Here is an 18,675-nt window from a genome sequence, read left to right as displayed (position 1 = left end):
CATTATCCCTTATAAGTTTTACAAATCTCCAAAATCCTTCATTTTCGCGCATCAGATTAATGTATCTGCGTTTATATTATTGTATCTCGCGCATCAGATTAGTGTATCATGTATAAAATGTATATCAGATTAGTATATCATGTATAAAATGTAATGTATCTTACTTAACGATTAATGTATCTCGCGCATCAGATTAATGTTTCAACGCTTATATTATTGTATCCGTTTGAGGGATTTCTGTAATTATAAACTTTTAAGGGATAAATTGTAATTTTATCTTAAAAGTATGTAATTTCTGTAATTTGTCTTTTTTTATACTTGTCACTTTTAAAAATAAATAATTGACTTAAAAGTAGATTTGACCAACATTTTAAGTGTGTGGCTAATGAGTTGGGTCTGATAACAAAAACTTCATTCTGAGGCCCAATTGAAGTGGAACCCAAAACCCTAAAAGAGTTGGTCTCGCACACAACCCCCACGTGCTGTGTCACACCATACCGACCTCTGAGCCTTGGTACATCTGCTGGTTGTTTGCTTGCATGAACCAACCTTTCTTCTCCGGTGGAGGTGGATATTCTTGCCTGCGATTCCACCCAGATCTGAAGGGTAAAGAATATGCCCAGAGTTATTTATATTTAGGAACCCCTATTAAACTGCATTGAAATGGTGGTGGTGTTTGTGATTTTCTTGTTAGTTAATACCTTTAACCTGTAGATTCTTTGCTACCTACCATGTTTTTGTCAAAGGCTTGTAGCAATGTTAATAGTCCTGGAGTCGTATACTGATTCTGGTTATTTATTAATAAATAGACTACTCTGATATTTTTTCACAAATATAATTGGTGTCTTTGATATCAGATCTTACCATCAAACGAAGAAAGATATAATAGATATGCAGGATCAGGAAGGGGATGTGGCTGAGGCTGTGGCTGATGCAGAAAAGGAAACGTTGACATCTTCTGAAACTGATGACTGGAAAAAATACAGGGATGATGATATTATGCAACAGCACTCTGCCATACAAGCTGAACAAGCTGTAAAAGTTCCATTTGTTGGTGATAAGGCAAGTCGTACTTATTTGTACTAATTTTTTTATTTAGAAACCCATACTTCTTTCTATCTCAGTTACCTGCTCAACATGTTAGTGTTCTATAATCAAATTGGCCTGATTCCTGCTGTTTTTACGCCCATAGGGAATGGGTTAGTTTTGTTTTCACTGGTTTGTGCATACTGTTAACAATCTTGAAGGAATTTCTTCTTCTTCTTTAATCTTTATCTCAACAGAAATATTCTGATTATACTTCTACCTGATGCTCCAAAGTGTTCTAATTTAATTAGTTTTCTTGTGTTCTGGAAACTGACAAACAGGCATCACTTATCCAGTAAATAAGGTGTACAACATTCATTATCAAAAAAAAAAAAAAAAAAGGTGTACAACATATTCCTGGACTCATATATTTTTCTTGATTTTCTCAAGATTCACCTGTGCACTGCAATTTATGGATAATTTGATGACCAATAATAGAAGGTGAAGGATGTAGAAGGTTGGCTGTTGAGTAGCTTTTGCTCTTCTTTTATCCAAGTGGAAATTTTTATGCTCGTAATATTTTGGTTCTTCCTGACAATTACTTGTTAATCTGATGATTCCCCCACATCATATTGTGCCAGAGTGGCATTTCCTATCGACTCATGCCATTATCTGTAGTATTCTTGTGAAATCAGGAGGTGTAGCCACAATAGCACCAGTTTCTATGTGTTGGTTGGCTCTGCATTTTTTCAATAGTATGTACGTGCATAGTTTAAGTTTTCACCTGATTCACCATTCTCACTTGACCTGACTGACTGTGTTACCAGCAAGGATTTGCATCCTGTGAACCCTCTCGCTGGCTAGCTTTAGGACATTCTTCATCTTTCTGCCTTGCTGGTATATCATTCCGTGGTTTCGCCATGGTTTACCATTTCTTCTGCGTTTTGTGTAGTGCTTGTGTGTATATCTTTTAAACTTATGGGGATTGTTCAAGATCCTTATAGAAAATTGTGAAGAATTAAAGATACAAAAATTCTTGCAAGGTTTGCTCTAGTTACTTGAACTTTAGTAAATACATTGATTAATTGGAGTATTTTGTCCGAGATGATCTGCAGGAACCTTTGTCTTCGTTAGAAGCTGAATACCATCTGGGAAATTCAATTGTGCTTAAGAAAATAAAGGTTTGAACATTATATTTATGTTTTTTTGGTGATTGTTCTGCATTTCTCAGTAATTGATGTAACTACTTCTGCAGGTGCTGAGTGAACAGTATGCTGCCATTAGAAGAACACGTGGAGATGGGAACTGCTTTTTCCGCAGTTTCATGTTTGGTTACCTTGTATGCTTATTTTCTTATTCTGCATGTTATTTGTAACACATGTGACTCTCTAGCATGGACTTTGATTTTGGCATCTTTACTTACTAATGGATCATGTATTTCAACTAAAGGAGCACATTCTGGAATCACAAGATCACAATGAAGTTCAACACATTAAAGCTAATATTGAGGAATGCAAGAAGACACTTCAAAGTTTGGGCTATGCAGAATTCACCTTTGAAGACTTTTTTGCAGTAACTTGTCTTTCTATCTTATTATTTGCAATTACTTTCTTTCATGTTTGGTGACTTTGCATAGAACTGTCATTTCTTGATGCATTGAACTTAGGAGTTCTCAATCTATGTTTATGGTGTACCCAGTATGTTTAATTGTGTCTAAGTTTTAAATGATGTACCATCAACTGAACATGAAATGGTAAACTTGTTGGTTAAAAGAATTCTTCACTGTTCCAAGCTTAACATGTACTGCAATATTAGTTAAGGGCTGCTCTCTAATGATGAATTTTCAAGAGATACTGTTTAATGCACTTTAATAATAATAAAATGAGTTGTTGATTGTGTTGATTAATTAGCATGATTTTAGGAGCCTTCATATTTTTTCTAGCTTAATTGTAAGAATAAAATATTTTCTTTTATTATAATTGATTGTCTTCCCTTAATCAGTTAGGATTCACTTGTATAAATACCCCTTGTCATGGGATGTAAAGACTCTGAAATACAATGAACTTCTCTCTCTAGTTCTACATGGTATTAGAGTCATTGCTTCCTTTTGAGGTGAGTTTTTATCCCTGTAGTATTAGATTCCTTTTTTCAAAAAAGAGGCCGAGTTTGCTCTCCCCTTGAAGCTGTCCCTAAAGGGTACTTACGATGGGATTTTTAGCCTACCCACCAAGTTTTAGATTTTTTCGATCCCAAAGCTAGGGTTCTGGCAAGGTAGACCTGGTTTTCCGGTGAGACGAATCTGTCTGATGATTTTTTCCTGTTTTTTCTTGGCATAATACATAAACAGATAGACACTTAAACTAGGCCTCAGCTAGCAACTAAGCACTCCAACTTTGAGAGTGCACATTGGAGTGCTTACTTGACAACTCAGGCCAAGTTTGTATTATGCCTTTTTTCTTCTTCTCTGAGGGACCTTTTTTTTGGAACTGGTAACTTTGTATATTTCTCACAAACAGTGCAGATGTTGTACTGAAAACCGTATTTACAAAATTTACTTCAAAATCCTTCTAACTCCTACCTAAATTGAATCTTGAACATCAATTATGGAGATAGTGTCATTTGAATATATTTGATTACACCAAAAACATATTAATAAAAGGCAGTTTAGCTTAATCTTTTGCATACTATTCTCTATTTTTTTTTTAAATAGGTAACTTTGTATTATATCACAAACCCATGTACTGAAACCATTATATACAGATGTCTCCTTTCCACTTGTTTCAGTCTATATTGAGTCTAAAACATCAATTACTGATACAGTGTCATTGGAGTATACTTGATTACACCAAAAACATAACAATAAAATGCAGTTTAACTTGACTTTCTGAACATCATTCTCTATGCTCTCAAAACACCTAGAATTCCTTTCTTTCCAAATAGTCCACTATATACTAGCAGGGATAATTCCCCATCTGTTTCTGTCCTTTGTTTCTGTCCTTTGCATTCACCCCTGCTGCCTCCCAACTCTTCAAAGCCTCTGAGACCTTCCTAGGCATGGTCCAGGAGATGCCTTTGAGATTCAAAAAAATCCTCCATAGTTGTTGGGTATACTTGCAATGTAGGAACAGATGGTTCGCTGGCTCTAATGCCTCCCCACAGAGAAAGCAACTAAAGCATAAGGTTATCCCTCTTTTCTTCAAGTTATCTTGAGTCAGAGCAGCTTCTTTGGCCAATAACCATATGAAGCATGAGATTTTATGAGGTATTTTGCTTCTCCATATTTGCTTCCATGGCCAACTGTATGTTTGTCGGTTTGTCTGATCCATCAACTTGTAGGCTGAGTTAACTTTGAATTCCCCTCTGCTATTTCCCTTCCACCACATAACATCTTCCCCTGTTTGTAGCCCATTAAAAGCTTCCACAGTGTTGAGAAATTCTGCCACTCTTGCTATTTCCCAGTCATTGAATTGTCTTCTGAAATTGAAGCTCCACCCCTGATTTGTCCATAACTCTGCTATAGTATTGTGCTGTCACAACACTATATTGTATATGTCAGGGAAAAGAACTTCCAGGTTTCCCTTTTCATGCCACTCATCTTTCCAAAACCTTGTCTTGCTTCCATCTACAACTTTGATCCTTGCATTACTCTTAACTTCATCCCACATGTCTCTTATTGATCTCCACAAACTCACCTTATTGATCTCCACGAACTCACTCCATAAGGTGTAGTCACTTCTTTGGTCATCCACATATCTTCGCCTTCATATTTTGCACTTATTACCCTTTTCCATAGCATCTGATTTTCATTGGCAAACTTCCACAACCATTTCATTCTGAGAGCTTTACTCTGTACCTTCAAGTTCTTTATCCCCATACCCCCTACCTCCTTGTCAGTTATAACTACCTTCCACTTCACCAAATTGAAGCCTTTCCTCTCCTTGTTGCCATGCCATAGGAATTTTCTCCTGATACTGTCCAATCTCTTGATGACTCTTGCTGGTATTGGGAACAAGGTCATCATGTAAGTTGGCAAGGAGTCTAAGACTGAATTGATGAGAGTCAGTCTACCTCCGAAGGACAGATATTGAATTTTCCATCTAGCCAATTTCTTTTCACACTTCTCCAGCACACCATTCCATATATCAACAGAGTTGGAGTTTCCGCCTAGAGGCATTCCCAAGTAAGTTGTTGGCAGAGTACCAATTTCCCCACTAAGGATTGCTGCTAGGCAGTTCATATTTGTGACTTCATTGACTGGATACATACTATTCTCTATCATATCATAACATCTAGCATTCCTCTCCTTCCAAATTGTCCACCCGATTCTCTGAGGGGCTGAGTTGAAGATATTTCCCTTCTATATTTCTAGGAAATCCTATTTCTTATCATAAAATTCAACAAAATTTTAGAAACTTTGACTTATCATAAAATTCAACAAAATTCAACATCTTAACAACTGACCAAACTTGACTCACCTTTTGTTGCTACATTTAATTATGTGTAATCAAGCACTGCCTTTACTATTTACCTTAATTCATGAATTGTTGATCCTGGTGCGAATAGACAAATAAGAGGCTCCTCTAAAGCTTGTAAAACTACTCTCCTAGTCCCAAACGGAATTATGTCAGCATAGCCAATGCCCTCTTTAAACCCCGTCTCTAGAACAAGTTATGTTATTTGTTGTTCACCTGATATTACATTATTATTCATTCTTCATTTAACAGAGTTTTTTGTTAACTTGTTGTCTGATAGTCCCATCACCTAAGAACTAAGTTGTAGTATTGAGTTCTTTCTTGATCATTGTTTTTTTTAAGGATCTACAAACAAATAGATAGTGGTAAATTGCATGATGACGTATATATGTTTGATGGGACTTGAGACTCTAGTCTAGCTTTTTCTTTGAGGAAATAAGAATGTCAACCAAAGAAATAATCTAGTGTTATAGGTGGTTCGGGCTCCCATCCTTTTTTATTTTACGGAAGTTAATATTGTAGTATGTCTTCCAGAACTGAGTCTAACGTTTTGTTTGGTGATGCTTGTGAATATGTCAACCATAATATAACTCTTACCTTTTGAGTGATCATAAAAGTACTACTCCTTTTACGATTATTCATTCTGATGTATTGGGGTCCCATGCGAACTACTTCTTTGTTTGGAAATCGATGATTTGTTACTTTAATTGATTGTTACACTATGTTGACTGGGTGTATTTGTTAATGGTCAAAAGTAAGATTTTCTCTTGCTTTCAATCATTTTAAGAGATGATTTGTACTTAATCTAAGGCTAAGATAAAAATGTTATGAACTGACAATGGCACAAAATACATGGATAATAGATTTGATTCTTATCTGGAGTTCAATTGGATAATCCTTCTCACTAGTTGTCCTTAGACTAGTGCACAAAATGGGTTGTTGAAAGGAAAAATAAGCATATATTAGAAATGGAAAGATCTCTTATGTTTACATTGTATCTACCAAAAACCTACCGAGAGGATGCCATTCTAGTAAACTAGTTGCTGCCTATTTTATTGATAGATTATCACTTAAAACCCTATATTTTTTTGATAACCTAGAGGCTCTAAAAGGGTGAGATTAATATATTGTTCCTCCAAAGGTGTTTGGGTTGTCAACTTTGTTTACACTAGGATTTTTGGAAAATTTGAACCTAGAGCCTTAAAGTGTCTTTAGTAGGTATTATCGTACACAAAAAGGTACAACTGCTATCATCCTCCTTCCACGAGATCCTTTGTCAGCATGGATGTTATGTTTCAAGGATCTAAGCCTTACTGTGAATATTACACCATCACCTCACCTCTTCAGGTAGAGACCAATAAGGAAGAAAGGACGATTCTCCCAAGTTGGAGAAACACTACCACAGGGGAAATGAAGTTGAAGAAAGAATTCATGGGAAGACTGTTGAGCATTTAGATAGACCTGGTTTGATAACTCACTCAAGGAGAAATAGAGTAGAAGAAGCCGTTTTGTAATCTGTTGAAACTGAATTCTCTTCTATTGGTGAGTCTACGTTTCCTAATGGGTTAGATTTGCCTATTGCTTATAGTAAATGAGTAAGATCTTGTACCAAACATCTTTTATCTAATTTTTTCTCCTATAATTCCCTCTCTCCCTCATAGAGTCTTTGTTTGCCTGTATCTTTTGTGTCTACTCCTCAGAATTGTAGGAAAACCAAGTTGTTTTGATTGAAGAAATGAAGATCTTGTTATAAAATGAGACTTAGGAAATTGTCACTTCACCACTGGACAAAAGTTGGTTGGCTGCACATGGGTCTTCACTCCAAGGCATAAAGTTGATGCCTCGATTGAAAGATTCAAAGCAAGATTAGTAGCTAAAGGATTCACTCATATTTTGTGGAGTTAATTAGCGGAAGACTTTTGCCCCGATTGCTAAGATGAACACTATCAAAATTCTTATTTATTATGCAATTAATCTTGATTGGGACACAGTGCAGCTACATGTGAACAATCTTTTTCCAAAGCGATTATCTCTTCTGGTTACCAACAAAGCAAAGTCGATCACACCCTCTTCATAACACATCAAAAGGGTAAACTCACCCTTCTCATTGTTTATGTTGATGACATAAGAATGATAGGGGATGACCTGATTGAAGAAGTTGAGATTAATGATCTAGGTAGGTTGCAGTATTTCATGCGGATTTAGGTTGTTGCTATAACAAAAATATGAATAGAAGGAAGTATATTCTAGATTTTATTGAAAGGAATTGGTGTGATAAGGTGCAAGTCAATATAATCGCTTAATTGAAAACAATTACAAGTTACAAACATGGGTTGTGGAGGGTCAATGATAAGGAGAGAGATCAGAGGTTGGTTGGAAGACTCGTTTATCTCTCATGTTAGACAAGTCATAGCCTATTTAGTCAGCTTGGTGAATTGGTTTATGCATGATCCCCTAGATCCTCATATGCAAGTTTATCTTTCACATTTTTCAGTATCGGAAGTATGCTCCAAAGAAAAGTTTGCTTTTCTCTAAACATGGTCACTTTCGGATAAATGCTTTCACAGACGCAGATTGATCTAGATCTTTAGATGATAGAAGATCTACATCTGGTTCTTGTACACTAGTCGGAGGAAGCCTAGTTACTTGGAAAAGAAACAAAGTGTAGTTGCAAGATAAAGTGCGAAAAGCAAAATATGGAGCTATGGCTAGGGTGTTTTGAGCTTCTTTGGCTACAAAAGTTACTGGAAGAATGGAGAATGTTTGAAAAAGGGAAACTTTTCTTTTACTGCGACAACATAGCTGCAATCAGTATAGTGTAGACTTTTGTTCAACATGACCGAACAATAGTGAAGTTGATCGACACTTCATCATAGAGAAAGTTTCTAGTGGCACCTTGATTGCTTCATGTACCGTCAGAAAAATAGCTAGTGTATGTGCTTACAAAAGGCCTCAGTAAGATTTTCCATATTTTGGTTTGCAAGTTGGGCATGTATGAGTGCGGCATCTTTGCTCCAACTTGACGAGGAGTGTTGATTGTGTTTCAAAATACCTACCTGTATAACATTCAAATATGCTCTCATGCACAGATATCGAGGCCTATCAATTTTTAGTTTAAAGTGTGTTAAATTTAGGTTTCAGATGGGTGGATCCGGCAAGCTCGCCGGAACACATCCAATAGGGGAGGATAGCATCTTTTACAACGCAGGTTTCAAGTCCTACGGCATTACGAGATGTAAAGACAAAGTTGGGAGTTGGTTTGTATGGGTGGAACGCAGTCGACGTCTGATGAGAAGAGTGGAAATTAGCATTAAAGTCCTGAAATGGTTAGTTATAGTATTTATTGAAGCTTCCAAAGTGCAGGGGAGGACAGTTAAGAGGTGGAACATGAAGGTCCACTTTGCAGAGTTCTATTGCACTCTCAAATACAAGGGCGAACCCATCGGTGGCCCCCTAAAGTTGGCACCAACTTTCACTTAGACACCTTAACTAAGCTTTGTTTATTTTAGACATGTCATGTCCCGCTGTGTCATTTTGACACTATTTACTGAATTGACAAAGTGTGTGTGTTGCACTGATTTTAAGTGCGTAGAAAGCATTTTTTTTGTGAAAAATAATATTTTTTCTCTTCATCTTCTTCCCTCTTTCTCCTTTCACCACCATTATGTACTGATTTTGAGTAAAACAAAAAGAATCATATACTCATTGAAAGATTAAAAAATATTCATAAACTGATTGAAATAACTTACAAAAGCTATTTTTTTTAAAAAAAAAAATCAGATCTAAAAAATAACACCACTACCTCACCGAAAAAGATGGAGATCCACCATTTTTGTTACTATCTTACTCTCTCTCCCTCTCTTCCGCCAAAACCTATTTTATTTAGAATTAGAATTATTAGTTATAAAAGAAAATATGAGACGTTATTGAAAAAAAAATTGGATCTAAATCTCCTCAATTTTTCCGGCGGAACTCCAATTTCCGGCGAAATTTTTTAGATATGAGTCATTGAAATGACTTCCTAGAAAATGAAGTCTTTTCTTATTGAAATATTTTTAAAATATAAGTTTAAATGGTTTTTCTTTCTTCTTCTAATTAAATTTTTACTTTTTTAACCAAATTGACACATGTCTTCTCTTAATTTGTCATCATGCCATGTCATCCGCGAGTGGATAACACACATTTTTTAACTTTTGTTGATTGTTAAAGAAGTGTCAAAATGACACAGTGGGACATGTCATAAGGTGTCTAAAATGAACAAAGCTCAGTTGAAGTGTCTAAGTGAAAGTTGGTGCCAACTTTAGGGGGTCATCAATGGGTTCGGCCTAAATACAATGAGAGCGGGAGATACATCAGTTTTATAGCATTACAAGGTCAAAACAAATCAGTCATCATTACTCCAGAATCTACATTCAAAGGAGGTTGGGGGAATATAGCTCACAAGATTGCTGGGTTTATTTATGAACTAGACAAAACACAGGGGATAACAGTAAAGGACAACAAACAACTCCACAGGTCCTACAAAGAAGCTTTATTCCGTGACAGATGGGTGACGGAGGCAATGGAGAAGGCAGAGATACAAAGCACAGCAAACAGAGTAAGGATCACAGGAGGCAAATCGCAATCAGAAAAGGACCTTTTGAACATATGCTTAGTAGGGAAATTCCAGTGCCAAACAAATGAAAACCCTAACTTGAACGATGTAAGAAGATGGGCCTGTAACTCTTGGAAGTCGGCGATAGAAGTCAAAGTGTATGCCATGAACGACGGCCATTTTATGTTTGAACTACCGTCAAGACTAGCAGCAGAGCATGTCTTAACAGGCCAATGGACCTGGAAAAAGATGAAGTTGGAACTTGAATGGTGGAAACCAACAACTGGCTACTGGCCTGCAGAAGTAAGGAGAGATTGGGTATGGATCAGACTGCTAGGTTTACCTATGAATCTATGGTCGCAGAAGGTTTTAAAAGAGATCGGTAACCTATGTGGAGGCTATATCGAGACGGAGGAGGAGACCTCTCTCAAAAATCATCTTCATTGGGCTAGAATAAAAGTACAAGGCGACGGCGAACGGATTCCCAGAGAAGTAGAAATAACCTGCGATGATTTCACTTACACCATTCCGGTATGGTATGAAGCTCCGGTCACCGTGAAATTTTCAGAAAAGAGGAGAGAGAAGGGAAAATACCCAACAGTCAATACCCAAGATCAGCTTTTGCAGATAACAAAGGAGGTAATAACAGCGAAAAAAGTGGATAGGCACGTGGGGTCTTCCAGTGAGTGGTCTCTCATGCAAGTGGGCCCGAGATTTAAAAGGGGAGAATATAATGTTTATAGCAGACAAAAACTAGGTCAAAGGAAAGTGGGCCCAAATTTGGGCCCAATTGCTGGAGAAAAGGCTAGAGCCCAACCTTTACAAATCCCTTCAGAAGACATTTTTAACATAGAGATAGCAGCGAATCAAACGAAGGAAAATAAAGCTCAAAGCCAGATTACACCATGGAATAGGGACGATAGGGAACTGGAAGTTGCGAGACATATGGTAGACATGCCTAGAAAATATAAGGAAGAATTGGAGGAGAAAAGTACAGCGAAATGGTACAATCATTGGCAGAGGAGAATACAAATGGAGGAGCAGAGGATGTTATTCCACTGGGTATCCAATTCCCAAAGGAAGACTACAACACACTGAGCACCTCAGAATGGATACACCAAAGTATAATCAAATTGAGCTCGAAATTTGGGGTTAATTTCAAAGGATGTGAGAGAGAGCGAAGGAATTATTGATGAAAATTGACAATAATAAGCGAGAAAGTAAGGGGAAACAGAGTGAATAGTCAACATGCAAGAAGAAAGGGCAATTGGAACTAAAGAACCTACAACTAGATTCTAAGTTTCACAGCAATGGCTCTAGAAGTAAAGGGGGGTATTTGTCCATCATGGATCAATGAATTTAAACATTGTTTCCTGGAATGTGAGGGGACTGAATTGTGGGAAGAAAAGGTGTATGATCAGGAATATGTTAAGAATCAGGAAAGCAGATGTTGTGTGTTTTCAAGAGACAAAACTGGAGGGGGAGATTGCAAAATAGTTAAAGAAATTTGGGGTAGTAGATGGGCAGATTATGTGCAACTAGAAGCTAGTGGGGCTAGGGGAGGCATACTAATTATGTGGGATAAAAGAATATGGGAAGGAGAAGTAAGTAGTGTGGGACCATACTTAGTTTCATGTTGTTTCTCTGGCAAAAACCAGGAGATTTTAAATGGCACCTAACGGGAGTCTACTCCCCAAATGACAGAGTTGAAAGGGAAGAAACTTGGTGGGAAGTGGGGGCAGCTAGAGGTCTATTTACAGGTCCTTGTGTCTTATGCGGGGATTTCAATACAGTGAGATATCCTTCTGAGAAGTTCAACTGCAGTAGGTCAATGACAGATCTTTCAGAGTTTATTGAGACATGGAATTAATGGACTGACTTAGCAGGGGGAGAGTTCACATGGAGGAAAGGTGAAAGACATTCCACAACAGCAAGACTAGACAGGTTCATGATCTCTGAAAGTTGGGATACAAAATTCAGGAATATCAAGCAGTCTATTCTGCAGAGAGAATTGTCTCTGATCATTCCCCATTGATGCTACAATGTGGAGAATGGGGGTCAACCAAATCATATTTCAAGTTCGAAAATTGGTGGCCGACTACAAAAGGTTTCAATGACAGAGTAAAGGGATGGTGGGGGTCTTTTCATTTCCAGGGAAAACCAGATTTTATACTGGGAGCAAAGCTGAGGGCATTGAAAGAAAAGTTGAAAGAGTGGAGCAAGACTAGTCAGGGGAATCTGAAACAACAAAAGCAACTTGTACTCAATCAATTAGCAGAAATTGAAAGGATACAGGATCAGAGAATTTTGGAGGAAGGGGAGATAGTTTCCAGATTAGCTCTTACCACTGAGTTGGAAGAAATAGTCAAAAATGAAGAAACAGCATGAAGACAGAGATCTAGGGTAGTTTGGCTTAGACAGGGGGACAGGAATACCAATTTCTTCCACAAGGTAGCAAATTCACATAGAAGAGTCAACACTATTGATAAAATCTAAGTCAGGGAAGAGTTACTAACTGAACCTGCTGAAATTCAAAGAGAGATCACCGAGTACTATGAGAATCTATACTCTGAAACTGAGGATTGGCGGCCAGAATTGGAAATGAGGGAGTGTCCTATGATTGATAAAGATGACAACAACCAACTGATGGCCCCTTTTGAAGCTCAGAAAATTCTAGAATGCATCAAAGCATGTGCGGGGGACAAAGCCCCTGGCCCAGATGACTTTTCAATGGCTTTTTTTAGACAGTGTTAGGATATCATCAAAACATAATTGGTTGCAGCAGTTCAAAACTTCTATGTGGAAGGAGTGTTTGAGAAGAGTATAAATGCTACTTTTGTGACTTTGATACCTAAGAAGATAGGGGAAGAAGAACTTAATGACTTTAGACCAATAAGTTTAATGGGGGAGTTTACAAGATAATTGCAAAACTTTTGGCTGAAAGACTAAAGAAGGTGATGCATAAGCTTGTGAACAAGCAACAAATGACCTTTATCAAGAGCAGGCAGATCATGGATGCAGTGTTGATAGCCAATGAATGTGTTGATTCCAAGAAAAAGGATAAACAACCAATGATCCTATGCAAGCTGGATATCCAGAAGGCATATGATCACTTGAATTGGAACTTTTTGATGAAGATGATGCAGAGGATGGGTTTTGGTCAAAGATGGTTAAAGTGGATCAGACATTGCATAAGCTCAGTGAAATTCTCTATTCTGATCAACAGAAACCCATGTGAGTTTTTCCCATCAAACAGGGGTTTGAGACAAGGGGACCCCCTATCTCCTTTTCTTTTTATCTTGGGTTGAGCAACCTATTCCACACTGCAAGAGCAAATGGTTGAATCAGAGGTTTCAAAGTGGGCGAGAATACAGGAAATAATCTAGAGATCACTCATCTACAGTATGCAGATGACACTTTAGTATTTTGTGGAGCTGTAAAGGAGCACATGCTAATTTTGAGAGTCATTTTAAATATTTTGGAGGTTGTGTCAGGTTTGCACATAAACTGGAACAAGAGTTTCATTTATCCAGTAAACACAGTACCAAATATTGAGGACTTAGCTTACAAGCTTGGAGGGAAAGAAGGTGAACTACCAACAACCTACTTGGGAATGCCTTTGGGGGCTAAGAGCAAATCAAGTGGAATATGAGTGGTGTAATTGAAAAGTGTGAAAGGAAGCTCGTGAACTGGAAGTGTCAATATCTATCCTCAGGTGGCAGACTAACTCTAGTTAACAGTGTCTTGGATGCCTTACCATCATACATGATGTCAATATTCCCTATTCCAGCCAAAGTAACCAAGAGATTAGATGCAATTAGGAGGAACTTTCTATGGAAAGGCAGTGAAGATAAGAAGAAGCATCATTTGGTCAAATGGGAGGAGTTGCTAGTTAGCAAGAGAGGGGGTGGACTCAACATCAGAGATCTGAGTACACAGAATAAGAGCTTGATGATGAAATGGTTGTGGAAATTTGCCTCACCAGAAGTATCTCTATGGAAGGAAGTAATAACAGCAAAATATGGCATGGAGGACAAGTGGATGACAGAGGGGGTGACCAGCCCTTATGATTGTAGTGTATGGAGATCAATCAGGAACTTATGGCTATGGCTACTGGTCAAAGATAGAACAAAATGTAAGGTTGGTAATGGAGAAAAAGTGGCCTTCTGGAATGACATCTGGTGTCCGGTGCGGACAGGAGACACTCAAACAAGCATTCCCTGAGCTACATGGTCTAAGTCAAGCACAGGAAGCATCAGTGGCAGACTTATGGACAGGACAAGGGTGGAATTTACATCTGAGAAGAAACTTAAATGACTGGGAAATAACATCCATAGCAAGATTTCATGACACAATGGCTAGGGCTACCAATCTAACAGAAGAGCAAGATAGACTATTATGGAAAGGGGAGAGAAAGGGAGAGTTCACGGTAAGATCTGCATATCGAGAATTGAGACCTATTGAAGAGCAGCAAGCAGGATGGCCTTGGAGGATGATCTGGAGACAAAAATCCCATACAAGGTGAATTATTTCACATGGCTTTTGGCAAAGGAGGAAGTCTTGACACACAAAAACTTGAACAAGAGGAAACACAACCTTTGCTCTAGATGTTATTTATGCGAAGAACAGTGGAGACAGTCAACCATCTCTTTTTACACTGGACAGATCAATTATGGCAGATGTTCATTCACAAGAGGAAGATCAAGTGGACAAAACCAGGGAGAATCACAGAAGTTCTAAAATGCTGGAATAGTGATGGAAATGCAGGAAAAAAGGAGGAGAGATGGAGGATTGTCCCAGCATGCATTTGGTGGACAGTTTGGAATAAAAGTAATCAAAGATGTTTTGAAGGAAAGAACAACAATATTCAGAAGATAAAGATAAACTGCCTAGGTCTTTATTATTTTTGGTGTAAGCAAGTAGTAATAGGAAATTCTGAAGATGTTTCTAATGTTATTGACTGGCTGTAACTAAAAGATCTTAGGGCTGTTGTAAGTACAAATTTTTGGAGGGGAACTACACTTTGATGTAGTATACCTGTGGATATATAGAAGTAAATGTTACCTTTCTCAAAAAAAATAAAAATTTATAAGCTTAGTTAGAAAATACAACTCTAACCTCTTCAAGCTACTTTCAGCCTTTACATGGATATCATCTGGAGACCTACTTCTCTAACCATAATATGCATAATTATAGATATAACTCTTTTTTATTGTAATCAGTTAGGATTCACTTGTATAAATTCCCCTCTTCATGGGATATAAAGGCATTGAATACAAAGAAGCCTTTCTTCTTTCTCAAATTCTACATGAATAAAATCGGCATATTGTTTCTCATTTACATTCCGGAGGTTGGAATAACCAGATATCTTATTATCGTGAATTACCAGAAAATGTTACAAAAGTTCAAGCTCCACGAGTGTTTTCACTCCCAACTACATATGCAACTTTATGCTATAATTTTCTTTGACAAGTGTGAGACTTGCTGGCGTTAACCAACTTTTAGTTGATACATGGGTAGATTGGGTTGTACTCCCAGTTTCACTCCATTTCGTGAGGAATGAACTTCTGATTCTCTTGTATTAGTGAATTTGAACCCTATGTTCCTTTTTCTTTTGGTTCTTACCAAGTTGTTCCTGAGCGGCTAAGCCAATACCTTCAATTGCTTAATTTTCATCTTGATCTTTCTTGAGATATGTTCCTACATCTTTTTGTTCCAGGAAAATTTTGCTTGTTCTAATTTGGGCAAGGGCTTTTCAATTAATCTTCTCACACATTCCTGCTCCAGACTTCCACACCTTTAATTTATTTTCTGACATCTCTAAACCTTTTTGCTCCAAATTTATGGCAGGGATTTGACCAATAATCACTAGCCTGTATTTTCATAAAGGTAGATGCACAATAAGGGCCTCGGCAATTATGATGATAGAAGGGATAATTGTATTACTAATTAGTAGTATTCAGTATCTAATTTTAAAACAAAAACCAAGGAAACTGCATGTCTAGGAGTTGTAATCTTCTTGATTATCTTACATCTTTGTTTGGTGGGAAGTGAATTTAGAAGGAAAGATTTGATATTGATGATATGTTGGACAAATACTTTTTTGTTGATGGAGCTTATATTATGTCACTCTTTTGATAACTATTAATCTTATCATCACTCAAGATATGTTGTATCCCTATATCTTGAGTAATCTTTGCTCGTTACTTCGTTCCTGCATTGCCTACATCAGTATCTTGCATCATTTCCTTCATTTGATTATGAAATTTGTCACTCTGAGGCTGTTTCATCTTTTTGGACTAATAGTTATTCCTCGAGCAACTCGATAGTGTTCTTCAAGGTAGTGAAGATTCCATAAGGTTTGGATTTTACATTTTCGAATTTTAATTTCCATTTAACTGGCTAATATCCTTATGCTAACACTGGTGAACTGGAAGTACTCAAGGAATAAACTTGGTTTGTTTATTGCAGTCATGATGAACTCCTGTGCAGAAGTCGTGATCCATCAATTTCTGACTATGGTATGAGCGATTGGCGACCTTTGTAAATGTGAGATTATAAAGTGCTTTATTCTTCTCTATGTGACCTGATGATGTGTGCTGTTTAGTTGTTATGTTCTTCAGATTTGTGACATCAGGTGAAATAAGAAAGCGGTCCGAGTTTTTCGAACCATTTATTCTAGGACTAACGAATACCTCAGTGGAGCAGGTTTGTTCTTAAAACTTTTTCGAATTTTCAGACTTATTTTTGTACCAATGAACATATGCCTAAAATTGTCTAATGTCTACTAAATAAACTAACTTGTATGAGTACTTCCTTGCAACCTGTTTTGTTAAATGGTGTCCCACTGCTGTTAGAATCCAGGTCCTAACCCATCTTGTTATTTGAAAACACAGTTTTGCAAGTCAGCAGTGGAACCCATGAGTGAAGAGAGTGATCATGTGCAAATTATAGCCCTATCAGATGCATTGGGTGTACCAATCCGTGTTGTATATCTTGACCGAAGCTCATGTGAGAACAACAGCATCAATGTAAATCACCATGACTTTATTCCTACTAGCAGGGAGGTTGGGAATAGTGATGTTTCCAAGACCACAAATCCTCCATCTATCACCCTGCTGTATCGCCCAGGGCATTATGACATTCTGTACCCTAAGTGATGTTCTTCAGCCTGCACTTGTTAGCTTGTTTTCATTTAGTTTGTGGAAACTTTGCTTATAGATATTGATATGTATGATCAATGGGTATAGAAACTTTGTGTTACCATCAATAATCTGACTTTGTTGACGAGGGCCGAATTGTAGATAAGTGGAGCTTTCTTAATCCTCTCATTACAGTGGTTTCTTAGTTGAAATTTTCTTTTGTAAAACTATATATAATGAGGTGAGACTTATCAGAAGAGATTGAAAATTTTGCTTGGATTCTACTACAAACTAGGTAAGAGTTGCCCGTGCAAGCATGGGCCAACGTTGCAATATTTTTGTGAGTTGAATGTAATGATAGTGCATACATGGAGACACGCGTGCGCGCGCACTCGTGTATATATATATATATGTAGATATTATAAATATGGTTGGCACAGTTTTGTTTGTTGTCATGGCTGTCGCTTACATTAGATATTTACATTCTACAATATTTACATAACGCACGTGTGTATATATATATATATAGATATTATAAGTATGGTTGGCACAGTTTTGTTTGTTGTCATAGCTGTCGCTTACATTAGATATTTACATTCTACAATATTTACATAACGCACGCGTGTATATATTTCTATTATATAGAAAGGTGAAGACGACCAGGACGACCAAGGGTACTTTTGTCAATTTAATAAAATTTCAAGCTTAATTTAATTGTACATTTTGCATTGAGAGTATTGAACATTCCAAAAAAACCAGCCAAAAGTTATGTAATTCCCACTTTATCCATTAAGTTGTTGATTTCCATTGTCACATGTGTACAACACATTGGGAGGAGTAAAAGAAATTAATGCAAAGTTAAAACATGGACCCCATTTTTGACTCACTTCAAAAGTCTATGCATTCACGACCACACTTTTTTTTTAAAAAAAAAATAATAATTAATTTGAGTTCATATTTATTTTTGAATGTACTTACTACTTTTAATGAGATTTTTTTTCATATTCAAAAATTTAAATTCGAGGCCTTTTAATCATTTTCTTTCTTAATCTGGTTCGGTCATGAAAATATAGTTTTTATTTTATTAAAAAAATGTATAATTAAAGTCGTGTTTGGTTAAATTTTATATAAAAATATAAATATATTTTTCTAAAAATGCATAATACATAAATATGTCATTTAATTTGGTTTCATTTGACATCAGTGTCCTCCAATTTTGGATGTGCATAGTAGACACAAAAAATTTGTATAGAAATGAACAAGTAGACACATGTGTCCTACTTGACATCCTACACGGCGATATAATTCATGTCCTATGCGACATTCTATGTGGCGTCTTACGTGAATTATGTCTCGTAGGACACGTTTGTCTACTTGTTCAACTTTATATTTCTATCTATTTTTCTATTATATAGAAGAGTGAAGACGACCAGGACGACCA

The 18,675-nt window shown here is 36.9% G+C and overlaps 1 protein-coding gene across 1 annotated transcript; it reads left to right on the top strand.

Annotated features, from left to right (window-relative positions):
• The first annotated feature begins 374 nt into the window (after nt 1-374).
• LOC102600570 (ubiquitin thioesterase otubain-like) lies at nt 375-17,505 on the top strand. The gene is made up of 9 exons (XM_006365527.2): nt 375-606; nt 858-1,062; nt 2,142-2,207; nt 2,282-2,365; nt 2,476-2,598; nt 16,399-16,451; nt 16,564-16,613; nt 16,700-16,800; nt 16,989-17,505. Exons 2-9 carry the CDS (start codon nt 892-894, stop codon nt 17,250-17,252), a joined length of 912 nt encoding a protein of 303 aa, XP_006365589.1. The 5' UTR covers nt 375-606; nt 858-891; the 3' UTR covers nt 17,253-17,505.
• The last annotated feature ends 1,170 nt before the right edge of the window (nt 17,506-18,675 follow it).

The sequence above is a fragment of the Solanum tuberosum genome, unplaced genomic scaffold (assembly GCF_000226075.1).
Source record: "Solanum tuberosum cultivar DM 1-3 516 R44 unplaced genomic scaffold, SolTub_3.0 scf00565, whole genome shotgun sequence".
NCBI lineage: Eukaryota > Viridiplantae > Streptophyta > Magnoliopsida > Solanales > Solanaceae > Solanum > Solanum tuberosum.
Note: the sequence above shows the minus strand (reverse complement) of the source record. Positions and strands in the feature narration are given on the sequence as shown.